Source organism: Aptenodytes patagonicus, chromosome 3, assembly GCF_965638725.1.
Source record: "Aptenodytes patagonicus chromosome 3, bAptPat1.pri.cur, whole genome shotgun sequence".
In the NCBI taxonomy this organism is placed as follows: Eukaryota; Metazoa; Chordata; class Aves; order Sphenisciformes; family Spheniscidae; genus Aptenodytes; species Aptenodytes patagonicus.
In genome coordinates, this window is record NC_134951.1 from 21,242,096 (window position 1) to 21,269,397 (window position 27,302).

Here is a 27,302-nt window from a genome sequence, read left to right on the forward strand (position 1 = left end):
AGCAATCCGGGCAAGTGGGGAAAGTTACATCTATTAACACCGCAAAACTTGCATTGCAGTACACTCTACTTTTGTCTGAATCAGCCATTTTACTTGATCCAGCACTCTATGCTTTACATAAGGCCAACACAGTTTTATATTCTGCTGACATGCTATGCATCATAATTGACCTATACAATTAATTAAAAGCAATGAGGAAAGTAAGTGGAATTTAACCTTAATCAGTGCCCAAAGACATCAGAATGTCTGATGTCACCCTGAAACATCAGGACACTCAGAACCAGATTTATTTCCCGTAAGCATAAGTTTTAATATTTATCAGTTTCTGAACTACCAAAGTCTGAAAATATCATGAGGAAAGGATATGATAACAACATTTGTAGCATTTTCAAATCTTGAGATGTTCATTTCAGGTCCAATATACCATAAGAAAACCATTTCTTTTGTATGTTATTTATTCACTGATTATTATATAACTAAGGAGTTCAAAGAAACTAAGCACATTTTCTTAGGATGAACTCACCTGAGAAATGAAACAAAGAAAGGGGAAATAAAAAAATAAAAAAAAAGATTACTGTGGTTCTGATAATGTAAACTAACACCAAAAGTAGAAAACTCTACAAATGTTGCAGAAGAATTAAGTTCTCCCTCATGTAAACCATCACTTACTCAAATAGCAGAAAAATACACTGAAATTTAGCAGTTTCCATCAACAGAAGGAGCCAAATATTAGCCCAACAAGACAATTATCAGGCTTCAATAGAAATACAGGGGGTCAAACACGTTAACACAGTGACTGCAGTTTAACAGGCTGCTGCACAGAAACAGAGCTGCTGTGATCATCCATGTGTGCTCTTAGAAAGGGGCAAATGCAAAGTGACGCAATAATTTTATCCATCTTTCATTATCCACTAAGCTATGTGTTATGTACCCAGATCACAGGTCTAAGCTTTACACCAACTGAGAACTTTAAAAGGACATCAGTGGTGTATGCCCATCAAGAGATCAAAACCAGAGCAAAAAAGCAAAGCCAATAGCAAGTCATGAATGGATATTAGATAATCTGCCCAGGAAAAAGGTGATGAACTGGTTATTTCTGAGAACAACATAGTGAACAAATTATCAACCTCCAAACGATGCTCAGTTCTTAACCCTCCATAAATAAGATGAACAACCAAATAGGAAAAAGACATCAGTGTGTTGGATATTTCAGTGTTAGCGGTTCACATGATTTTTCCCAAGAATATTGTTATATTTTATTTTTGCCTCAAAGTTCCAGCTTCTGGATAACAAACGGGAAAACCCTTGGACTGCTCTAAGAGAATATACAGTTGAGTCACTCATTCAGCCTGAAAGTCTAGAAAAGTATTTATGCGTGAGCTTAACTTCAGGTTTGGGCACTACTGTCTGACTCCACTGTCTGTGGAGGTTAACCAGAGACTGAAAGGTCAAGAGACTGAAAGATTTTTCTAGGTCAACGCTGGATGTCCTTCTGTGTCCTTTCCATATGGTAGAAATTATATCTGTGAAGTCCGTTTGCTTACCCAGTCAACACTGTGACACTCAGAAAATACATTGGCTATAGTATCATGGTGAAATCTGGCACCATATAGTCCAAATTATTTTTAAGGTAACAATTTATTTTTCTTTGAAGAAGCATTCGTGGAAAGAAGTTGATGAAGACAAATATCTACAAAATGTACAGCATTAATGAAAAGATGAGGTAATTAGAATTAATTTTAAACAGGAGCTTGTTCATAGAAATTTCTTACTATGCTAAAATAAAGCTGTTTACCAAATATTCCAAGAACATACACATGTCAAGTCAAATCTGGATGCACAAAGGAAAGCAGAAAAAATATGTTGCTACTGAAGCAGTAAGAAATTTTGCCTGTGCTTAACCTGAAAGCACTGCCTGGAAAAATACCAATATAGTAGGCATTAATATTCAACTTTCTTTCATCTCTTTTCTGTTTGAAGTATGTTTTCTTGCAGTGAATTTTCACTTCAGTGTTTCTTCTTTCAGTCTCATCAGAATTTTGGACTTTTGGAGGTATGGAAAACTGGAAAATTATCATTATTATTAACCAAGCATTCCTTATGAGAATGATTTTCCAAATAAATGCAATTTTACAGTATAAAATATATTAATGAAATGTTACATCATGGATTGGCCTGACTGAAAAAGAGTACATCCATTTCTCAGATTGTCCAAAACATTTTGAATTGATTTGACAAAATGCCAAGCTAGAGAAACATGCACAATGGAAGAGGCTCTCAAGCTCCCCATGAGAAAGCAGTATGACTAGGTGCCCATCTCAAACACTTGTAAAAAAATGATCAAAGCCTGAGAAACAAACAGGAGGAACTGGGAGTCCATTTAATGACATCAATCACCCAGGTATGATGGGAGAGCCAGAACAGCAGGAGTGCTGCAGCAGATGAATATTGGCTCTTTAGGAAGGACAGGCAGGGAAGACAAGGCAAGGGTTATGCTCTGCACAGTGGGCACCTTGAATGCATGAAGCTTTGCTTCATAACAGGTGACTCGTCTGTTGAAAGCATGTAAGTCAGATTTAGAGGGGAGGCCAGCAAGGGGAACGTCATGGTGAGCATTCATTACAGACTGTCTTGTCAAGAAGTGGGACTGGATGCAAAGAGTTCTTTTAACAACTGTAAGCGGCTCCATAATTGGAGACTAGCTACTTCAGCATCTCCTGGGAGAGCAGCACCATGAGGAGCAATCAATCCAGAAAGTACCTCAGGGACAATTATCTAATGCAGGTACTGGCTTTCCAGCTAGAGCCGGTAGTCTCCTAGACCTGTTATTCACATACCCTCTGGTTGTGGATATGATAGTCAACAGCAGCCTTGGCTGCAGTGACCATGACTGCCTTCATGAGGTGAATTCAAGATCCTGAGGGAAGGGAGGAAGGCAAGCATCAGGATAAAAGCCCTGGACTTCTGGACTTTGGCTTGTTCTGGGAACTGGTAGGCAGGATCCTACTGGAGGCTGCTATGAAGCTCAAAGGGGTCCAGAAAGAGCTTCTCAGACTTAAGGAACAATTTCCTTAAAGTGTAAGAATTAACCATTGCAATGTGCAGGAAAATGAGCAGATATGGCAGAAGGCCAGCTTGGCTGAACAGGGAACTGTTGACTGAGACCAAATACAGAAAGGAAGCATGCAGGAGGTGGATACCAGGACAGGCTACCAAACGGTAATATAGAAGTATTCCCTGGGCATGCAGGGATGAAGTGAGGAAGGCCAAAGTTCAGCTGGAGTTGAACTCAGCTAGGTGTATGAAGGACAACACGTACAGGTAAGGCAGCAGTAAAAAAAGAGACCAAGGATAACATGGGTACTCTGCTCAGGAGGAAGGCAACCTAGTGACAAAGGACACAGGAAAGGCTAAGCTACTTAATGCTTTCTTTGCCTTGGTCTCTACTGGCAAGGTCTGCTCTCTGGCTTCCCAGTTCTTCACGTCTGGTAGCAAAGACTTGGAGAGGACATGCTACTCATGGTAGAGGACGATTTAGTTAGGGACTACTTCACCTGGATGTACACAGGTCCATGGCAATGGCCAGAAGGCATTCAAGAGTGCTGAGAGGGCTAGTTGATGCTGTTGCAAGACTGCTAAAGTCTAATCAGCAGCTGATAATGAGTGCCATTCCTCAGGAACCAGTCCTTCATCAGTGACAGGGAGGAAGAATTGGAAGGACCCTCTGTGAGTCTGCAAGAAATCCCATGCTGGCAGGAGTGGTTGGTGCGCTGGAGGGCAGCACTGCCAGTCAGGAGGAGCTCGACAAGCTGCAGGAATGTGTTGACAGGAGTATCACGAGTTCAGCCAGGTGCTAAGTTCCTCACCTGCGATGCACTGATGAAGGCTGGCCAATGGCTGGCTAAAAAACTCCTTTGCATAAAAGGACCCAGAGATTTTTGGGCCTTCATACAAGAGAAGCAAACTGGAGTCCAGCTAAGGAAGATGGTTTTATTTAGCCTGGAGTAGAGAAAGGTAAGCGAGGACCTAACTGCAGTCTTTCACAAGTGGTTTGCAGAGAAGATGCAGCCTTCTCTTCTCAGAGACACACAGCAAAAGGACAAGAGGCAAAGATCACAAGTTAGAACACGAAAAATTTCAGTTGGCCCTAAGGAAAAGGTCTTTCACAATGACACTGGTGAACAGACCTATCAAAAAGAATGTGGAATCTCCATCCTTGGGGATTTTCAAAAGTCTACTGGACCAAACCTTGAGCAACCTGATCTAAATTTGAAGTCTGCCCTGTTTTAAGCAGGAGATTGGACTAGATGAGTTCTTTATGACCTTTTAACCTAAATTATTCTGTGGTACTTTAACTTCTTTTCGTGCTGCATTACCTTGCAAGAGTTGAAATTTTAGTTTCCAGTATTTTTTATAAGAGTCGTCCTTGAAGGGTACATCTCCATAAGGGGAATACACTGACTGAACACACACACCCCTCATGGGAGTTATACATTTTTCAATGCATTGTAAGGGGAAGAGCTCTAGCTATAGATTTTGGTCCCAGGGAAAACTGCAGGTATCAGACTCCCATAATCGCCCAAAAGAACTACATAACGGATCATGCATCATCATAAGGAACTGTAAATTACCACTGTGATTGCTTTGAAAGGAAGCTTGTAAATTCAGTTTAGTAAAAACTAACTCCATCATTCTGATGACAGGAATGACAAATGTTTAATTTCAATATTGAAATAAAAGGTTTTGACTACTCCTAATGTGAATTTTTCAGAATGTGCATCTCCTGGAAAACTTATGAAGGCCAAATTTCCTCCTTGCTTCAGGAGAAAAACAAATGTGAACAGGCAAAATTTCCTGCAAGACAGAAATGCCACATTTCTCTCAGCTTTATAACTGAATACTATTGAGCACCATTCCTCTCAAGAGCTCCAAATATTTTTAACTACAATGCAAACACTGTTACCACCATATTTCCATAAATATTACTGAACTGTGATCCAAGAAATGTGGAATCACTTATGGCCATCTCTGCCTATTATGGTTTACTGCCCTCCCTCAATGGTTTTAATTAAGGTATTGTGAGTGTTCACACTTACAAACAAAAGGAAACAAGGAAATTGAGGCTCATGAATTTTTCCCCTCCAATCTAATATGAGGTTTGCGTGTGCAGAAGGCAAATTGTGAAGACGACATTATGATGTCTTTCTTCACAGAGACCTTTCTAAAAAAATCAATAATTTTTTTTTTCCAAAAGGAATCTTTTTTACCAGAAAGCAATAGTTAATCTACAAATGAGTGCATACAGTTGTACTCCTTTTGGCTAGGATAGAGTTAATTTTCTTCACAGTAGCTAGTATGGGGCTATGCTTTGGATTTGTGACCAAAAGAGTGTTGATAATACAGGGATGTTTTCGTTACTGCTGAGCAGGGCTTACACAGAGTCAAGGCCTTTTCTGCTTCTCACCCCACCCCACCAGCGAGTAGGCTGGGGGGGCACAAGGAGTTGGGAGGGGACACAGCTGGGACAGCTTACCCCAGCTGACCACAGGGATATCCCATACTATGTGACGTCATGCTCAGCGTATAAAGCTGGGGGAAGAGGAAGGAAGGAGGGGACATTCGGAGTGATGGCGTTTGTCTTCCCAAGTAACCGTTACGCGTGATGGAGCCCTGCTTTCCTGGAGATGGCTGAACACCTGCCTGCCCATGGGAGTAGTGAATGAATTCTTTGTTTTGCTTTGCTTGCGCGGACAGCTTTTGCTTTACCTATTAAACTGTCTTTATCTCAACCCACGAGTTTTCTTACTTTTACCTTTCCGATGCTCTCTCCCATCCCACTGGGGCAGGGTGAGCGAGCGGCTGGGTGGGGCTGAGCTGCCTACCGGGGTTAAAACACAACGGTACACAAAAAAACCCAAGGATGATTTAATCACCCAGCAAAGGGAGAGAGGATCCCCACCACCATCGCCTCACAAGAAAAGGCAGCATTTGGTCAGGAAAGGCTTTCAAAACATCTTCTTTAACCAAGTTACCTTTTTCTCCTGGAGGCCCAACTCTGCCTGGACGACCTGGAGCACCTTTCTCGCCCTTTTCTCCAGCCTCCCCTGTTGATACAAAAGGAAACAAAAGGAAGAATCATATTAAACCAGGACTATTTTCTGTTGGTGGCAATGACAAGAGTGCCGTTCGCCCCACTGAAAATAAAAACCTACTATAACAAGAGGAAAAGAATAAAAGCAGATAGGGTCTCACTTAACAGCTTTACTTAATGCGTGGAGAGCAGTTTCCTGCGAATGGCATAGACAGTGACAAAACCGAAGTCAAAACATTAATGAAGTCTCATACAATGGGCCTAGTTTTGTGGATGCTACTCAACCTCCAAAAATCCCAACAGCACAATTCACTTAAGTAGAAGTTTCAGAATTAGGCCCCAACTTACCACATGAACTTCTGGGTCTGTGTTCACCAAACACTGCCTGAGTATCTGCTAAGGACGTGCTTAAGTCTCAAGTGAAAACAGCTTAACTATAACCTCAAATTAAAAAAAAAAAAAAAAGAAAAAAGTTTATGCCATTTACAGAGTAAGGATAGATCAGGCCTCTAGGAAGGCATTGCTACATCCCTCATTTAAAGGATCATTTTTAAGCGTGAAAGAGTATCTCCTAATCTATATTCTCAGTTATATACTGCGCCTTTTAATGTCTGTGGTACGAACCACTGTGCATTGTACTTACATGCACATGGCTCATGGCGCATTATTATATTCAGCATATTTAAACACCAGTTTCTGTAAATGCTTGCCTCCCTGGTGCCTTTAATTGGAAAGTTGGGGATGCTTACCTTGTTTTGCCCCCTACTATTGTACTACTATTGTAGTTTGCCATTGACATAAAATTAAAATGTCTTAAACAAACAGAAGTTTAAAGAATGATTTACATAGCCACCTTTACAAAAAAGATTTATATGAAGGAGAAGAAAGCTCTACAGCTTCCACAGAAAAGAAAATGCCAGGATCTAAAAGCCAGAGCTAGCACAACACACCTGATGCCCCAACACTGTATTTCTACAGAGGAGAGTGAGCATTAGCTGCTCTCCAGGAAGCTGAAGGGAGCACCATAGCAGGAAAGTCGAGGGGTACGTGATAACCATTAAGCTCTGCTCTCTGGCATAGCCAGCAGCTGTGGTTCAGAGAGGGACCATAGAGATGACATGCAAAAACAAGCCAAAACAGGGTACGTTTCAAATATGCAGCCTCCAGTTCTCTCCCTCCTTATTGCAGACATAGGTGGCTGTGAGCTGAACTCAGCCTTCCATCTGTTATATTTTCCTTCTTCGGGCTGCCAGCAGGCTCCAGACCATCTTCCCTGCTTTCAGACATGCAAAAATAGGCCATTTTCTGACCTTAATGAGGACAAACTTCACATAATCCCCAGTGAATAATATTGTTAGTATGAAACAGGCTATTATTTGGCACATTTGGGAACGTCACTTTTTTATTATCAGGTAACCAATAGGCTTTGTATGATTGCCTTTCCCCCCTCAGGGCTGGTTATGAGTTCTTTGCTTCCCAAAGATAAATCCTGACAATGACTTTTTCCTGCTCTCTGGAGGCTGAGAGCAGGCTATTACAGCCTATTGCTTTACACGTTCTTCAGAGTGAAAGCTGTGCATTAGGGATCAATAAAATAGATCACTCTTGCTTCAGGCCATTACACTTGCCTGCATTTATTCCTATAATAAGATGACACTGCATTCCTTAGCGTGGGTGTTTAAGAAACTTTCCCTGAGAGGAGATTACCCCATTACAGGCCCAGCTACAGACCACTCTGCATTTTTTGTTATCAGCTGTTTTAAGTGGCAAGACCTTGGCCAAGAGGGACTGATCAGTGGTCCAGTTCAGCTTTGCCGTGTTTAAGTCTGGTTTTGCTGTGTGTACCCTGAGCACTGTGCAAGCTGAAGAAGCAAAGCCTGTGCAGGTGTCGTGGGCAACAAAACAGTTTTCTGTCAAGGAATTTCAATTAATTTAATTTATCACCAATTAACACTAACTTTTAGCTTTTGATTCCTGAATTAGGAAGAAAAAACAAACAAATGAACTTAGAGAAAGACACCTCTGTTCCCCCCCTTGTGGTCTCTAGCCCCTGTGCCGCACGTTACACCCAGTCCCTTCGGAGCAGAAGGTTGGGGTCACTGCACTGTGGTCCCTGGCCAGTTGCTCCGGCATGGCCTCCTCCACTAGCCACAGTCTCACCTCCTGTTCAGTCTCCTCTCCACCCCTTCCCAGGTGGCTCTTTGCTCCAGCCCTACTGCATGAAAGAGTACCTTCTTCCTCAGCGCAATGCAGCTCTTGCCCACGCAGCTGAGATCTGAGATGGGGCGAGATGTGCACAGCAGTGCTCCACAGTGTTGTGATGGCCCACAGCCCCAAAAGAAATTTAGCCCTGGTACCGAACTGAGCTGCAGCAGGAACACAGGTATCAGGCACAACCCTGACACTACTACAAGCTTCTTGTCCTGTCATCTCTGAGAGAGATCTTTCATAATTCAAACAATATATCTTACCATTACTGTCAATTTACCTCCTTTTATGAATTCTTTGGGACAAGATTTGTCTCTGATTATGTTTACATCCTGCCTACCTTGAGCTGTACCATATACTGTAATGAAAATAACACACCAAATATTAACTACGTGAGCTATTAAGCATTCCTTGGCTGGTGATGACTTTCTTCCATTACTCATAGTCCCTGTGTGAGTAGACGCATCAAGTGTGGGCGTAAAAAAATTGATTTTATTTATGTAGCAACAACTTTTTTTATGTATTGTATGCCATTGAGACTATTAAGACAATTCCTGTTTTAGATTCTAGAAGGGAGACAAAACAAGGTGGCAAACCAAGAATTTAAGCTTTGAAGGATTGTTCCATATTTTTTTCTCTACTATAGCAGTAACTTCAATCTCGTGTGCCTATCAAAAGGAGCTGGACTTTAGGAAGAAGATGAGTGGGAAATGTAGTGAGGCTTCATCATCCATCCCTTTTTCACACACAACACACTTTTTCCATTATTAATATCGTCAGCTTTCTAAAACACAGATCAGTCTGCTGTCTGGGTTCTCAGAGCCACGGTATTCTTCCCTTCCACATTTCATCTTACTCTTTTATACTGTTGAGATTATTAAAAAAAAAAAAAAAAAAAATCAGTCCCTAAGACCTAAGCTGCTGACCTTAAACTCATTTGTGCCTTTTTCTATTCTTGGTGTCTTTACTGGCTTTCTTCATCCTCCATTTCCACCTCCATTCTCATCTCATCCCCCTTCCAATTCCCCTTTTTATTCTGAGGGGTCCTAATTGGCTTTGTGTTTTTTGTGGTGGTTTTTTTTTTCCCAGTCTCTCCACTCAGTTTCATTCTTTGTGCTCTTCTTTTCTCTTTTCCCTTTGTTTCTTCCTGTTCTTCTAAAGTTTGTCCATTATGCTCCCCCACTTTTGGGTACTTTTCCCTGGTGTCTTTCTCCTTCACCACCCCATTTGGGCTCTACTTTCTGCACCACCTCTTAGGCTTAACCCTCTCCTCCTATATTTTCCCTTTCACACATTGCATAGTCTCCCTCATTTCTTCCACTTCTTCCCTGTACCTATTTTTCCCAAATCCTGACAGGCTCGTTCCCAGCTATGGTGCAGGGCTCTGTTCCTCCAGCATTGGAAATGCTGCCGGCAGCCCAGCAGAGGAGAAGATGGGGCAGAGCTAAAAGCCGCAGTGAGCAAATCCCACTGTGTGGGAGCTGAAATTTGGGCACGCGGCCACATATACGCTCAGTTTAAAGGAAGCCTGGGCCACTGAAATGGGTTGGAGTTGTGCCAGTGGGAGACAGCAGTATCTCATTACCAATCCTCTGAGCCAGTCCCCCTGACAGCGTAGCTGGAGCATTGATAGCTTTTTAGGGATTTCACATTAACTAGGGCTGTATCAGGCCATTTTGTGCTTCACTGAATTTGTACATCAATCTCTCTCACTTTTGCAAGGCTTACATCTCATGAAGCGGAGTGAAATCATTAACACATGATGGTTTTCAGGCCTCTGTTGTTTCCTGGCTCAGGATTGCCTTCTGACAAAGGGCCAGGGTCCTGCACTGTTTATACATTTTAAAAAAACTCTGTTGCATATAATAATAATAATCCTTTCATAAAAATGGTAATCACAGATGTTAATTTTGACTGATTACACAAATAAGGAAACTAAGGCAAAGAAGTTACAAAACTTGTCAAAGCCTGTCAACTTCTTTGAAATGAAAAATAATTTCAAAGCTTTGGTCCCCAGTGCTGTGGGGTCTGACCCTTTGACCAATCTTCTGTGTAACTTTAGACAACATATATTTAACTTGATTGTGTTCTTCTCTGTGAGTCACATCAACAGCACTATCTTATGCTTACTTCACAGCAAATATATCAACAAATGAAACAACTTTACTCAAGGCTTAGTCAAACCTCAGAAGACCTGGATATAGTAGCGTTCTTTCCAACTAGAAATCTGCAGAACGTGTAAATATTATTAAGACTTCAAAGGTCACTTATTGAAATAAAATAAAAAAATATAACTTTGGTTCAGTTCAGCAATCCAAAGCTGCATCTATAATAACAATAAACAAAACTCACCTAATAATATTGATGCCACTAACATCATCTAGTGCAAACCTGGGCTTTACCCAGTTGCCTGAGGACCATAGTATGGACTGCAGGCTCTGTCTGTGCTGGTTAATTGATTGGTGAGGGCAAGGCTCAGTTCTGTCCTGCAATTGTTCATACAGTTAAATCGCGATCGCAGCCTGGCTATAAGTTTGTTAGTGTTGTAAACTGCCCTCTCCAGACATTGGCTGGTTTGGATGTGGCTGCCCTGTGCTTGAAGCAAGAGAATTGGGCTGTAGGGATGTGGGGTTTGCTTGGCCAATTGGCTGCAGGACCAAAAAAGCTCTCTTGTTTTGTTTATTATATTGTTTTTTATATACAGTGCATAACTACCAGAAAAATTGGAAGGTTAGTCGTGCAGTTCTTAAACAATGCCTTTTTTTTATTATTAATGATAAACTGGTGGTTTTCATGGGGTTTTTTTGTCCTTAGTTAACAGGTATTTCCCCATGCTCACAGGTCTTACACTCCAGTAGAAATACCATAGCCTCCATAATGAGAATTACTATTATTGACTAAACAGGGCTAGGATTTCACACCATAATGGATGCTGTTGCTTTAAAATGCTAATTCTTCCTAGCTGTTAATTTCTTATCTAAGGTACTTTAATAGATTTTTTTGCTACAAAAAGATCAGTAATTTATTATGCCATCTTTTTTCAGCAATAGTTTGGGGGCATATTTTGTAAAAATGTTGCTTTTGTCAACAGAAACTGTAGAAATGCCAAAAATCTAACTAATTTTTTATTTCTTCTAAAAGGCACTTGAGCATTTAAAAATCAAGGGAAGACAAGCAGAAGACTAGAAAATACAAAGTACTTCCCATTAGTACATCACAAAATGGCAATGAAAACCTCTCCAGATATAAAGTAGGGTCTGATTTTACGGTCTTTGGGTATACGCACCATTCATGAGTATAAACACAGACAAAGCAACCAGGCAGCACATCAGATTAACAAGCACTACTGATCAGGAGCAAGTCTGGGAAACTTTGGCATGCATTCTCTGAACCGTATTCATTTTAACAGACTTAAGTTCATCTTACAAACCTTAAAACTCCATTTTTAAGGAGGCAAAACAAACTGGACAAATAAGAGGACAACTGAAAGGCACCTTCTTTGTCTCTGTTAGAAACAGTCAGTGGTGCAAATGAGCCTGTTAGAAAGAAAGGATTAGTACTTGAATGATGGAGTAGACTTCCACATTACCTTTGAGGCCTGGAACAAGAATTTGAACAGAGCAGGACTCCTCCGCAATATGTTGAGGATATCCAGACCTTAGCAGTGACAGGAAGGCAAGGCTAATTAGAGTCACCAAGAAAACCAGATCTCTCTTCATAATGAGCACTTACAGGTCACTGACTCCTAAACAAAAGAATGAATAAACAGTTATAAGAATTCCAAATACTTTCAACAGTTTCTGAACATATGCAGCATCCTACTATGAATACAATATATTTTTGCATGCCATAACCCACAGAGCATGTGAAGGATGTGTACAGGTCTTCCGAGCAGGTTGTATGTTCCACAGGCATACATGAAACATGCAGCAGCACATTCAGCAGTTTGTTTTGGTGTTAGACTGGGTAAGATAAAGCTCAGAAAAAATTTAGTTAAGAAAAACGAGATTAAGCGATGCTAATAATAGGCAATTCTGTGTTCACAATTTCTTGTTGGAGGCAGGGATCTGGAAAGGTCAAAGGAGAAAATCTAGGACATTGGCTTGCATTGAAAGATGTTAGTACTAAGCTGCCACTTAGAAAGAGTGCACACTGCTCTAAACAGGCAATTCAGTAGACGATGAGACCAACCTAAAGGCCTGAAATTTCACTTCCCATCTACCTGAGCACTGAAATTGTGCCCAGCAAATTGTCTGATACAATAGCCCTCATTAACTCATTGAGGGTGGAAGAGAGATAATATTTCACTATATCAGGCAATGAAGTTACATCAGAGCCTTCAATAAATCCTGAAAAGATTCACCTCTGAAACTACCCTTGTTCTAAGCCTACAAGTGAAATGGCTTGCCTGATATTAGGCTCTGAAGAGATCTCTCAGAAAACAACAGTACAGAAATGGAGTTTGTTTGAAAGGACTATCAAAAGCCGGTATTTAGGGGGTCCATAGAAATACTCTTTGACAAAAGTGTTATTTATGTACTTCTGATATGTTTTTCCAGTCCTCCTTTCACCAAGGCTCTGTACTACACAAACAACCTGAAAGTCACATCAGGGTTTCCAGAGAAAGTACCTGTATATCTTCCTTTATAGCCATGATACAGATGTGTGCATTTTACATCTAGAGCAAGAAGATTGGGCTATATTACTCTCCACTCCCTGATTTCCTTCAAAAATAAGCCAAGTGGGATTAGGCACAGGTGTGGGCCAGTACATGGGTCTGTGTCTCTCACCACACTGGTGGTCTAGGAGGGTGGATCTATTACTTTGGCAATGGCCTGAAGGAATAAGTGTGCTTCAGCAGGGACAGGAGAATAAGGAGCTTCAGGGTGAGAATGAGCTGGGGAAGCAGATACCAAAACATAAGGGATGGAGCAAGATGGGCAGACTGCGCTCTGCATGCAACAAAATTCAGTTTTGCCTGTACTATTAAAAAGCCCTGCTCTAATTTTAAACTCCACCATCAACTCTGATATGTTTAATAAATGTCTTAGCAGTAAGACTAAGTAGATGACTTTGGAGTTAGGGGAATAAATTATCCCTCTGAATTGCTGTCCAGTATGTGCTTCCATTATCCTCTAGGAGATAAAATTAGTAGACTGCAGTAGGGGTGTCAGATGGGAGCAGATTCTGTCTCCCTCCTCATGTGGGGAGGGCATGGCACAAGTTATGGGGGAGATTGCTCTGCCTCACAACACCCTTGCTACACCATCTATACTGCAGGGCAGAGGTGCTCCACAACATGCTTCCCCAGTTCTCACTGATCATCCAGATTTGGGGCACAGACGACAGTATGCTGTGAGCCCCTTTTGACTCAAATCTCTTCCCCAGCTTTCTGTCCAAAGGATAGTGAGGTGCAGCAGGAGGACCATGCCTGAAAAAGGTGGGGTGTGTGCTTGGACCCGGGAAGAGCTCGTGGGTCAAGGGAATCACTTGATACAGTCACAGTCTAATGGGCTACAGTGAGGCAGAAAACCCTAGGGAAAATCATTGGTGCTGGGTAATCCTCCCATGGAGCAAGGGAGGAACAGGGACTATCTGGGCATTTTCACAGCCGCAACGTGCCATGCTCCTGGGACGGGACAGACCTGAACAACTTCATACACAAGCTTTGCCAACCAGAAAGACGACCCAGGACAGTATGGACGAAAAAAAGGAAGTTTCCACTAAGCTGTAACATAACAATTTTATTTTCAGGGCCTCTGTCTCAATTTCCTATTACCTTTTAGTCTAGCAGATCACAATATAGACAGTCTTACTAGAGAAGCATTTTGTACCCTCACAACATTCTTGTCAGACTGTTAAGCACTAATGTCATTTACAAAAGTCTCCTCTCATAGCTTAGGGTGCAGGTTCTGGAGGGACAACACTCACTCATACACAGATGTTTACGGTAGGTTTTTTTCCCTTCAAGAGTGCTCAGCTCCCAAAATTTTGCTTATGCTTCCACAACTAAGATGACTGCAGCTCATATATACATGTCAGCTTTAAAATATCTAGCTCAGGTATTGCTAGGAGCACACAAAGCCACAGAAGTACAAACCTCAGCACAGGCTGCTCAAATATTTAGGCCACGTTAAGTTTTGTCACAATTGCAGCAACATCACTCAAGACTTACAAGAGCGCAGGCAAAATTGAATTTTGCCACCCCAAGTATGAGGAACCAGAGCTGGAGGAGAAGGCACATCACAAAGGTGGATCTAGAGAACAGCAATAGTTGTGGGGGGAAAGGGAAGAGTAACGGAAATTTGGATGTAAAGCTTCTACTGCCATGGAGAAGCAGCAACCAGCCCGGCACCCCAGGGCACTGACAGACAAGACTGACAGGAAAACATGTGCTATGTTACTGTCCTCTGCTTTCTCGGGCTGCTGCCTCCTTTGCCTATGCACAGAGCCAGCCCCGACTGCCAGAAACCAGTCGGGCTGCTGGCCACCTTATAGCTATTTTCTAAGGTTATGCAAGCTATTTGATCACAGTCTTGATATAGTTTTGAAGTATCAGATCTCTGTGATAGCCCTCTTCACCCTCATGTGCATACCAAACAAATTACTTCACATATATTAAGCTTGAATCTGGCCACACCTCCCCAAAAGGAGGTTCCTAACCCCAGGGTACAAGGCACTGCACCTTGGTGTACTTTGTGGCCTAGAGGAGCTCACAGCATCCACAGTGGATGGTCCTGGCTCTTTTTGTCAAGTCTGTGATCCTCAACAGTCGGCAAGCAAAAGAGGGAGCAACAAAAACTAGCCAAGAGGAAAGGCTGAGAAGAAGGGTGTTTCTCCAGAGCTTTCCTTCAAAGGCTTGTAGGGCCAGACTTGGCATTTGAATAGTCAGGCTTCACAATGCCAAGTTAGGGACCAACACTCCCTGTGTGGGAAAGCAGTGAGTTGCCATTGCCTCAGACAGCAAGGAGGATGTGGCAGAGACTCATGCTTGGAAGTCTCTTCCAGACACCTGAATGTAGGTGTTTAACCCTCAGCAGCAGCCACTTTTGAGGGACAGGGAGTGGGACCATCCTGGATGATACCCACACTGATGCTCTGCAGGCTGAGCAGAGGACATAGGTCCTGCCTGCCTTAGCCTGCAGCTCCTGCCCCATAGCCCAGGAGAGCACCTGGCCACCAGCCTGCAGAACATCTTAGGCAGGGTGTCCCACCTTTTCTTTGTAGGTGGGGCACTTTGGGATCCAGAAGAAGATCAAAAAGGCTTTCAAACCAAGTGATTCAGGCACTCAGCTGAAAGCCTGGAAATTAGGCAGTTTCAGCATGAGCACCCAGCAGCCTGGTGATAAGGCTTCTCAACAGATGAGTCGGAGAGGGGAATAAAATGGCCTGAGACAGAAGAAAGAATTGAAGTTAGGAAGGTGCTCCAGTCTCTGCATTAATGGATAAAAAGGCAGCATAACCTCCTCTGGTTGCATTTTATGAGGTGTTAGATGTATCCAGACTACAACTGAAAGATCAAAGCCTCCAGGTATGTTAAATATTCATCTGCCTTTGCAAACTCCTACACAGCTCAGAGATGAGACAGGCATCGAGCAGCAGAGAAGTGTCAGGGCTGCTTGGTGGCTCTGCTCAGCAGCCAGATATGAAGGATTTTCTGGGGAAAACAAAACCTCCAACGAAACTTCATCACATTCCCCACTGCCTGCTCCTGCTGCAGGGCTTACAAGCCTCAGAGACACACAGGGGATACACCTCACCCTACCTCATGATAGTTTGACTCGCAGAGAAAATGGACTCATTCTAGAAAACGGAGCTTCTTACTGTCAGTTAGGTCACAACACCACGTGAATACTCCAGAAATTACCTTGGTCTGAGAAGAGCCACTAACAGAGGAAATCTCTGAAGAGGTTTCAGATTAGATACTTTATAGAGTCTGCAGCTGCAGTAAAGGGACACATTAGTAGTAGAAATGAAACCAAAAGCACTTTGGATATCACTTTCTCCACCTTTTCCTGCTTTAAAAAGAAACCTTCTCTTCTGCAGCTAAAATTACCTTATGATTGAAATGAGTTTGATCTCCAGGTAAGTGCTACAGCAGTACCTTTCATTTTAAAATCCTGGAAAATTCCTTGCCTTTCTGACCTACCTTCAAGTCCTTTCAGACCCAGATTCATAAAGGCATTTAGAAAACTAAAACCCACTGAAACTGGTCCTCAGAAAAAGGTTTTTTCAAACACTGTCTTAGCCCTGGTATTTGGAGTATCTACAGTGCTGGTAAAACCAATGCCAGAGAGAAACCTAGAGATGTTCAGCACTTGTAAAAGTATGCATATTTTCTCACTGTCTACACAGGGGTCAGGAGTCAAATTTGCAGCACTTATAATGGTGGCCATTAAATTAGCATAAGCTGAACGCTTTGAAAAAAAAATGAGAGGAAGAGGAAAACACAGCATTTACATGGCCTTTTCTTAAAAAAAAAAAAAATAAATAAGAAATTAGCAAAACGTCTTTATTCCCAATAGGAATGGAAATGTACCAATGCAACCAGCACAATAATTTCAAAACAACTTTTGAGGCCTGTCAGCTTTAGGGAATCTGCCTCAGTTGCTGAGAGAGAAGAGGTTTATTAAACCAGGCTTCAAGTGACAAGTCCTTGAGAGGTCATCAGAGAATTCCTGAGGCACCACAGGCTTCCTCAAAACCCCTGCGGGACCAGCCAGGCCAGCTGGCACCCAGAACTCCTTGAACTCCCCCACTTCTCCCCCCCCGCCCCCAGCTGTGGATTAAAAGCTTGGAGATCACTTCAGCCAGCAAATGCCTCGTGCATGAAGACCCTGTATCTGCCAGCGGCTGCTCCACAAGAGCCGGTGGCTTATTGCACGCCATTGTTTTGGATCTAGAAGCAACACCACAGATGATCTGCCTAGCTGAATCCAAATGGCTGAGAAATGCAGAAGGAAAGTGATGCTCACTGGCAGTAGTGCTCAGCCAGCCAACACCTACAGAGTGGCTGTAATCCTCTGTATAATCCTATGGGACTCCTCTTTAAGCTGTTTTTATTTCACTATTACTGAGTTGTTTTCACTCTTATTATGATTTTATTATTATTTTTAAAACTATACTTCATTCTCAGGGATCTGAGCCGAGTTGTGTATATTCTGAATTACGTTCCTGATACAGACAGGCACACAAATCTGCAGAGCCACAGTCACATTTGGTGGGTGAATTTCCCAAGCAGGTTTGAGTCAGCACTGCAAACACATTGACAGCTTTCAACAGTTTTCACTCCCCTGACTTTTCAAGTCCTTGTCATCCACATCCCGACACCTCCCAGAACTATCTGGCAGCCTGTGTGTCCTCGAACGCCCTGGCAGGCCCTAAGCCACATCCTAATGGATGCAACACATGCCCACAAAATCATGCCAGTGAAATGCCAGGCTGTCAGGCTGTGACACAGACCTCACACCATTTCAAACATTTTGAGCAGATAAAAGCCAAAAGAAAAAAAAAAGTAATTATGTCCCAGGACTACAAGGGTAACACCAGTGCAGATCCAGGGATACATTTTTGGGGGAAGCAGGGAAAGGCAGAAGGGACAAGCCTCCAGCACTGTGCACACAAGCTGCTTTTCATCCCTTGGCCCGAGGGCTACAGATCACTCCCTGGTGAAGATGTCTTTCACACTGAAGATGAAACCTGTGTCACTGACCTCTTCTTTCTCCATTACTGATCTCCATTGCTGATCATCCTAACGTACAGATGTTTTGTGTAGCTATGTTTTTACTTTATCTAAGCACTCTCTTGTTTGTCCTCCCAGCTCTGCCATGCATTACCTTGGGTAATCAAGACTTCACCATTTAGCCAGAATATAAAAATCGGAATCAATGATAAAGCTGCTTAAACAATGGGTGTTCATTTTTGTAGCATTTAACTCGAGCTTTGCAATGCTACGTGTTGATTTAAAGGTTAAAGCAATGGGCTTGAAAGATTAAAAAAAAATCCCTAAATCTTAATACCATAGAATAGCAAAAATGAGGACTGTAACTGCCACAGCTACGAAGTATCTGTGAAATCTGTGGAGCATGGAGTAGCATAAAGCAGAGACATAATACATTTCAGGTCCTGATGACGCTGAAGAACAGCGAGGTTTGCTGCAGAGGACAAAAGAGTGAGTCTAAGCTGATGGGAAGCTAACATTACCTAAAAGCCTAACTGATAGGAAGTCATTGGTTACTCCCCAAAGTGCACTTAATTCTGGCTCAGTAGAGCTATTTCCTCAGCCGATGTTTGCGAGGTGTAAGAGACTATTAGTTCTGACTGTAGAACGTAGGTGCCCTTGTCATACGTAGGAATAGTAGCCTCACTTTTCATTGAGAAGAATGTTTTTAAAAATTGAGGCAAATTTCTTCCTGATGTAGTTCTGCTGAAGTCAATGAGTTTATGTCAGAATTAAATTACTGTCATCTGTGCTGAAAATATAAAATGAAGGCTTCAGCAAGGGTGAGATGAAAATAGTGCCAGAAGGGGGCAAGTATGTTTTCAAAACCTGTAACTAGAGGGAGATGTGACCCACGTGATTTCTTGCCCCGAGTGCTAAATCTCTCGCCATAGCTCTGTATGGTTTTTTAGACGGTAGAGAGTAACACCCAAGTAGAATTTTACCTTTGTCTGTGTATCTGTCAGAGATAACTCGAAATGCTAAACAAAACTTCTCCCACAATGTTTTAATCAAAGTCTCTATTAGATGACAAGATCTCTGCTACAGACTCATTTGCAGCTGTAATTTACAGAAATAGTTTGTCATTTGGGGTGCCATCCTTGATGTATGTCAGATCAAATTTTCAGCATTCTTAACCACCCCAAAATAAAATAAAAAAAAACCACACAGGGTTCAAATATAGGTGTCAGTTCTTTTACAAACTGTGTCTAAATTGTCTCAGTTCAGCCCCGCTCCTATAAAGCATACATGTAAAAACTTGATGCTATCCCCACACACCTATCTGTAGGAACTAAAACACCAAGGATTCACCAAGAATCAGTGAATGATTTGGAGAATGCTGCAGGTACCTTTCTTTATACGAATAAATACATATTATTTACACATGCATTTGTCATCTTATTTCTGAAGCTTTAGGGCACCACTTTTCAGCCCTCTGCATCTACAGAGGCTTAGGACTGGCTGCAGAATTTGGGATGTTTGTGCAATACTTAAGTGCCCATTCAACCAGCTTATGCTTTCCAACACGTTCTCACTCTCCAGGAACTTAGAAGTTTTCCAAGTGGGCCTGACAGTTGGTTTTGAGAGCATTGGACAGGCTCAAAAGGCAAACTTAATCTGGGGAGGGTGGTCCCAGTCCCCCAGTTACGTTCTCAGAGGTGCAGAGATGAGGCATAAAGGTCTATCAAGGCCCCACCTAACCACCCCACACATCAGCAGTGGCACATGCCTTCTGCACAACAGAAATGCCACTCAAGTATTGATCCAAAAGGGTAGAAGTACCAGCTATGGAACATCCTTAACTTAAAAGGATTTGAACCCACAGCTCCAGTTCCCCAGGAGAGTAATTGCTCCCATTGGATGGACGCAGTAGGTGGCATTAGACTACACTCAGACATGCCACATTAAAGGATGGAAGGCAAGCAGGGAAGAAGCCAGCTCAAGCCTAGTGGTAGGACACCAGACTAAAAAGGGGCAAAATGAGTGTTGTCCCTTCCCTGCTTTCTGTTTTTATGTCCCACAATTGACTCATGTATAAACACATGGACAGGTCAGGAATGCCCAGACAGAAGACAAAAATCTAAGCAAAGCACTTTACAAGGCTAAAGGAAGAGTAAAGACAAGAGAGAAAGGATGTAGACTACTAACGGGAGAAACACAAAGCAAAAGTGAAAAACCAGAGAGACCTGACCAGGGGAGAGTGACAGAGAAAGGACAGGAGGGAGAGATGGCACCATCCCAGAGTGCAAGTGGATGGGAAAAAAGATTTGCTTTCGGTTGCCCCAGCATTCTACTCCTCACTGAGGAGAAAAACAAACACAACAGAGCAGAAACAGGTTTTGCCCCCACTTTCTCATGCATTAGATATGCGACAGCTACATTTAAAGGAGGTTCCAAGAATAAAGGGAAGCCACTTGATTGCTGCCCAGTCCTTCCCAAGGATGCAAGTATGACACCTCAAAAAGTGAACCACAAGACAGAGCACAGCTGGCATTAGGAGATACCTATTTATCAGGGCAACTTTGCTCAGATCCAGATCTCGAGCTAGCAGAAGTTATAAGCAGACCCTTGGGTGGGATTCAACCATTCTGGCTTAGGTGCTTAGTCTGAGAAAAATCACCCTGAGCTCCCTGTATAATCAAGTCAGAGAAAGGCACCTTGGCCTGGGGATTCATTTCATCCTAAAACAGGATAGATAATTGACTCTGGAGGTACCTATTCATTGCCCAGTATGACTAGCTCAGACTTGTAGGTATGTAAAGTTAGGCAAGGGGAGTCCTGCCATCGCTAATTAGCTAAGCCAATCTACGGGAGGGCTAACAGCAGCCTGGCTCCCCTGCTGCAGTCACACATTACCCTCCCCTTCTCTGTACTGTCACCAACTGCCAGCTGATCCCATCATGAGCTAGCACAGGCTGCTACGCCAGCAGAAAGCTATTCTTCTTTTTGTGATGTTATTTTTCAGTTGATTTAGTTCCTTGGTTCCTGGTGAGGGTAAAGTGGCCATCATTCCTGTGAAAAACGTTGCCAGCCAGGGAAAGAAATGCCCTTGGCAGGAGCTGAGATGGCCTTCAGTGTGTTACAAAACTGTGCCCTTGCATGCCAGCAGCATACAGAAAACAGAAAGATGCGCAAGTGAAAGAATTAAAGGGACTAAATTCACCGGAAAAACACCAGCACATAGTTATAGTGGGAACATTTTAAAAGGAGGAAAGATATGGCAAAATACCAGGCTGCAATGGAAAATAATATCCAGCAAAAGATAGAGAGCATAGGAGATACAACAACATGAGGCATTTTGCAATAGCATGCAAGCCACCAAGAGTCATGGAAGTGATCCAAGAGTGTTATCCTCAAATGACAAGGACATACTTCTCGGAATGATATCCTCAATATAACAAAACACCATGGTACGTAAGCATGCATGATCAAAATCTTGCATTTGAACTGGGGCAGTGTCAATGCAATTTCAACAAAAGGTTATTTTTATTCTCAGGCTGGGGATCTGCAGAGACCAAATAACACTCTACACGTGATCCTATGCTGAACCTTTCATATCAGCTCCCAGGAGCCTGGGAAAAGGAGGGAAATAAGTTATATTGGTGACACAAAGACCAACAATACCTTCAGTAAAACAGCCAAGCCTCAACGTAAGAGAAAAATTAAGGGCATGAGAGCAAAAAGCAAGCCTCACAGGAAATACAGCCACATATCTTCACTGGACAAGTGAAGGGTGAACCTGTTAGTAATAGTACTATTCAACGTCCTTTTACTCTTAAAGCCCTGAAACACCTTTCCAAGTGCAGATAAGGGAAAGAAGACAAAAGGAAGGGGAACCTACCAAAGCGGCTCCCCAAATTAAGAGAAAATATATGGTTGGTACATAGAAATGGTTGTAGAAGCAAAATGCAGTGGGGAAAAAAAACCAAACAGGTTTCTATGGGTCTGATGTGACTTAGTAAAAGCACACACACACATACGCAATTCCTGCAGATGACTAGACATTAACGAAGTTCTCAGAAGTCAAAGTATTCTTACACTAGTATGCTACAGCAGACTTTCACTAATCAGTCTATATCATTGGCAATAGTCATGATCCTACTTATAAGTTATGCCAAATGGAAGCCAGCTAAAAGAATATCTTTCAGTGGCAAAACATTTCCCAGAGCAGCTTTTATATATACACCACAACACGTGCATTCGAAATCCTTTGTCATGTACAATGCACTGGTCTACGAATATTGAAAAAAACTGAGAAAGAGTACAAGTGATTGCATGCAGGTTTGAGATGCTTTTGACAATCTCATCTCATTTTGAAAGAGAAATGTGAATTCAGAAAGAATTCAGATAGAATGTGTAGAACACAATTTGCAAACAAGGGTGTTTATTTGACTTCATATAAACTGAATGTGTTACTTCCCTTATCCATATAGCATAATGCTTCTGCTACCAAAAGATTCTTCAGGATGACAACTCCCTTTGGGAATTTTTCATTAAAATCCTTCCATCTAACCAACTTCCCCGAGAGATTTATTTTAACAATGTACATTTCTAGGGAAGAATACAGCAAGCTATGTTAAGTAAGTGATAACTACTGGCATCTCTACCTGCTTTGGTACTCAGCAAATTCTCTAACAATAGCAGCAGATGCATCTTTCACACAGCTAGAACATGACCAGAGGCCAGCTGCGCACAAATTAAGAAGCTGCACATCAGCTAAGCAGTGATCACTTGCAAGTTGGCGTGTATCTGTTCAGCATTTATAGGGCACTTACAGGAACAAAAACTAATGCTACTGCTCCGATTATGCAGCTACCAGTAAAAGAACAGGCTTCAGAGGTGTTAGAGACTACACCGACCTTGCCCTGGCTGCAATCCCAGCATCTGCCAGTTGACTTAAGCAAAGGAAGAATGAACAACAACAAAAACGAGACTTGACACAGTTACTCGGTGCTGCCAAAAAGTACAGAAGAAGCAACTGTAAATATATCAGAAACTCCATGTATCCAACACTGTAGTTGTAACATTTAATATCATCTTCCTTAAAATTAAGGAACAATGTGAATGCAATCACATGCAAACTAAGTCTAAATGGGCAAATGCATGTTTAAATAGAGAGTTGCTTAGAAGACAGAGTAAAAACTGTTATGACCAGAACCATTAACAAAAGCACCGGACAGACATTGGCATCAAGTGCCAACAGATTTGTTTTATACGAAAGGACGCACACACGTTGTAGCTGATATAACAGCTTCCCTGGGCATACCAAGCTGGCGTTGCTTACACAAGCTTGACACATGCCATCCAGAAACTAAACTCAGGATTTGCAAGACATGGGATGCGCAACTGGTCTCTTTTCAGATGGGAGGGTTTCAAGTTGACAGTAAAACTGCCCCAGCATCTATAAGAGAACACTCTTTTTCAACAGTGTACTAAATTCCCATTATACCCATAGCACTGTGGAAGTAGATGGAGCAATAGGCACAGTCTACGTAAAAATCAATGGTCATTTTAAGCCCTTCCAGTACATAACCTATTTACCTATCTCCACAAAACTTGTGAAGGTAATACAGTTGCCTCCACATATGACACAGACAGTTTAAACTCAAATAGTCCAACCTGAATAATTCTGGAGACATGATACTCAAGACATGAAGATATGTGGAAACTGGTAGAAATTCTCACATTCTACCTAAGAAGAATGTCGCAAGGACTTCTTTAGACAAATTAGGTTCCTCTTCGCTAGTTCCTCAACAGAACAAGCGAAGATTATCTGTGAATACTCTGTGAAGAAATATGCCTTGTCCTTTCAAGGACTGCCCTTGAAAATTCAAAAGAAAGATGGTAACAAAAAATCTGTAATTCTCCCTTGAAGATTTAAGATTTAGGATTATGTTCAGAATTATTTAAATGGAGCAGACATAAGGAAATAGCTATGTATGTTGTCTAAGGATTTTAATTTTGAACTATTTAATTATAAATTACTGTTATATGTTCATGCATTCATGAAGGTTTTAGATAACATTCATAAAAAAAGAAAGTGAGCGACTATAGAGTTTTTGGCACTCCACAGTTACATGAAAGGCAATTCTGACATGAAGGTATTAAACAGCAAAGGAAGAAAACCTCCAATAAAGAGGTTTTTCAGCTGCAGCTCATAACATGGCTCTCATTACATCATCTCACCTCATCTCTGCATTGGCTTTAAACTGCAAGTTCATTGCACAACTAGAGAGAAACATTGCAAACACATCTGTGGATGCTGCTGACAGATCCACCACCCTGGAGTCTCCGCAACACGCACAAGCAGCACTTCTCTTGCTCTGCCACATGTTCTCAATAACTGTTTCCTTAACATTTCTTGTACGCAACTCCACTAACCAGTCAGCCATCAAAGACCTGTTTTCTCATCAACACCATTCCGACAAGAGAGCTCATTGATAGACATTTTTCTTTTCCTATGTAATAAGGCATTTTTTGCTGTTTCCTGTGCTAGGCCTTCACTACATTCTTGTCAGATGTTTTTATTTTGATTGGCCATAATTACCGTGCCATCTAACATTGCCAGTTCCTTCACATATTATTTTTTTTTTTAAAGCTCTTTGTTTTAATTCCCAAAAATTAGATGATCTCTTATAAATCCTTCTCTGATGATAATCATAAAGTTCTACTTATATTAAATAATGTCCTTACAAAAACTTCCATGCTTTCTTGTCTCCCCTTAACCCCGATATAATCAACAGCCTTTGGTGTACAAGATTCATTTAGAGAAAGAAGTACTTGTGAAGCCTTTTCAAATGGATGTGAGTTATTTTGGTGCCTTCTTTAGTGCAGGTGAACGATTTATGAACCCTTCAGTCTCTGCGCAGTCCGTTCTTTAGCCAGCCAAGCACTACTTCATGTAAGCTTCGCTGTCCAGACCTCGCAGCACAGAAACAGGCAGACTGCCCCCAGCATTCAGACCAGATGGAGATCAAATCAACCCCTGATCCATGGTCTCTTGGAGGCCCATAGACTATTTCTAAGGAGTCCACTAAAGATGAATAAATGCATGCCTATTATCAGCAAGGTTCAATATCTGCTAAAATCATCAGCACCATCACAGGAGAATTTGGAGGGATCCACAACTAAGCCTGAAAATCACTCAAATTAAACTGAAAAACTTCAAGTGCTATCTGTAGGATTTCTTGTTATTATTTATGCTTATTCCACAGTTCGCAAATCACATAACAGGACCAAAAAAAAAAAAAAAAAAAATCACAGTGAGCCATGCTTAAGACCAGACAAAGACAGGCACCAGGAACCTGAGCACAGCTATGGACACAGCTTCATTATTCAAGGTCCCCACTGAAAAATCAGCCAGAGTTGAAGCAGTTTCTCTTTCCACTCTCCATCCTTTGCCCCCATTCTTCACCCCTAAACCTCCAGATGAGAGCTGCTTAAGTCAACACTGGCAACACTACCACTGAATCTGTATCTGTGGCCTCTTCCCAAGTCCGAACAAAGCATCCAAAACCATCTCCTAACAATTCAGCCACCTTAAGAGGCAGGAGGTGCCTGTGGTTTTGCCGGAAAACTTACTTGGGTGCCTAAGCTTTTCTTACTGCACAGACCAGAGATGGCCAACATCTTGCCTGAAGAGAGTAACAAGACACTGTTCTCCCACCTAGCCCATTGATGCCCATCAAGGAAACGTATCCAAACTCCTTCAGTCTCCTCTAAGCACACTGTAAGCAGGAAGGTTAATAGAAAACACTGCCATTCCCTTCCAAATCATGGTGGGGAGATGCTTCTTTCTTACAGACTAGCTTCTTTGGGACTGCTCATGCCAAAGGAATAGACTTCCCTGGACTGTTTAGCTTTCTCTTTTTTCTTTTCTAAAATCAAAGCAGTATCAACATCAGGAACTGTCTTGGGAGCTGTGAACACAATCTTGGATGTTCAGTGGTCCCACTTCCAAATGATTGTGTCAGTTCATGACAAGGGCACCTTTCCAGCAGATGGGAGGTGGGGGTTTGAAGCAGCGCAATGAGCTGCATGCAGGTCTCCCGCTTCCCAGGTAAGTGCTCCCGGCCAGTAGATTGTTACCTGACAGCTGGGTAGCAGCAATCCATTTTTCAAAGAGAACTGTAAACTGTTTTTTCAGGCCCAGTTTTCAAAGTCTCCATGCCAGAAGGACAACTGGGCACACACATTCAAAGTGAGGTTCCAGCTTCTGAAACTCAAGTTCCTGCTGGCACTTGGCACTAAAGGTGGTGAATTTATCCACTCCCACATCCAGCGGAGGGAATCCCGCAGCATCTCCCTCACAAGCATTTTCCAGATGGCTGCTGTGGCCATCACACTCTTTGCTGGCTGTGGTGAGTCACTTTCTTCAGTGCTTAGCTCTCCTCCATTTGTTCCATATAGCATGTAAACATTGCGGATTCTTGGTCTGGAGCCAGGTATTTAACCTGCAGCACCGTGAAACTGTTTATTCATGTCCATGTTTCACTCACATGCTTTATTGTTGGACTAGATAATCTTTAAAAGTACCTTCCAACCCAAACCATTCTATGATTCAGTGTAGAAGGAAACCAATGTAAACCCTAAAACTCCTCACCATCTGTCTTACTGCTCTGTTCTGGCCTCCAGGACACCCTATGGACTTCCTAAGCAATCTTCTGATACAGTTTTGAGGAAGCAGCATCCAAACAGTCACAGCAGCTAAGGATCCTTGGACCCTAATAAACAAGTAAGAGACTGGTCCAGTGATAAAGAACTCGAGCAGACCAACTTCCATTCTCTTCTTGCCTACAGACATCTTATACAACTATAGGAAAATCACCCAGGACTAGATTTTTCTGAAGAGGCACTTACATGGATGAGATGAGACCTTGTTGGATTTTCAAAACTACCTCTCTCTAAAGCTTCAGGCTCCTAGTAGGTTGTTTTTCTCTTAAGAGTTTACCTAGCTCTTAAAATCCAGCCATACTCCCTTGCAGTTTTCAGTTCCAAATATACAAAATGGAGCACTTTCAGCACAGAAGTTGGCAGAAGCACTAACAAAGCCTTCGAAACATTTTTAAATGTTCTCTCCCTTGTACAGATGTTTGCATGGCTAAAAACATCAAAAGGCTTTAAGCCTTCTACTGACATATCAAACCTTCTTGAAGGGTCCTAATCCCATGGCCCACAAGCAGGATGGTCTGTGGCTCATGTGCAAACCAGAAGGAAGCACTCAAATTTTAAGAAGCTGTCAGCTAGTTATCGACCAGTAATCCAAAGGGCTTTGCCTACAAA

General features: G+C 42.1%; 1 protein-coding gene across 2 annotated transcripts in view; it reads right to left on the bottom strand.

The window, feature by feature from the left end:
* The window catches only part of COLEC11 (collectin subfamily member 11), a 43,260-nt gene that overhangs the window by 13,558 nt on the left and 2,400 nt on the right, over positions 1–27,302 (bottom strand). For both annotated transcript variants that reach the window (XM_076332828.1, XM_076332827.1), the window contains exons 2-3: positions 11,889–12,044; positions 6,033–6,104 (exon numbers count right to left, since the gene is read on the bottom strand). In XM_076332828.1, coding sequence (XP_076188943.1) covers positions 6,033–6,104; positions 11,889–12,018 — 202 coding nt within the window. In that variant the 5' untranslated portion in view covers positions 12,019–12,044. The remainder of the gene's footprint in view (positions 1–6,032; positions 6,105–11,888; positions 12,045–27,302) is intronic.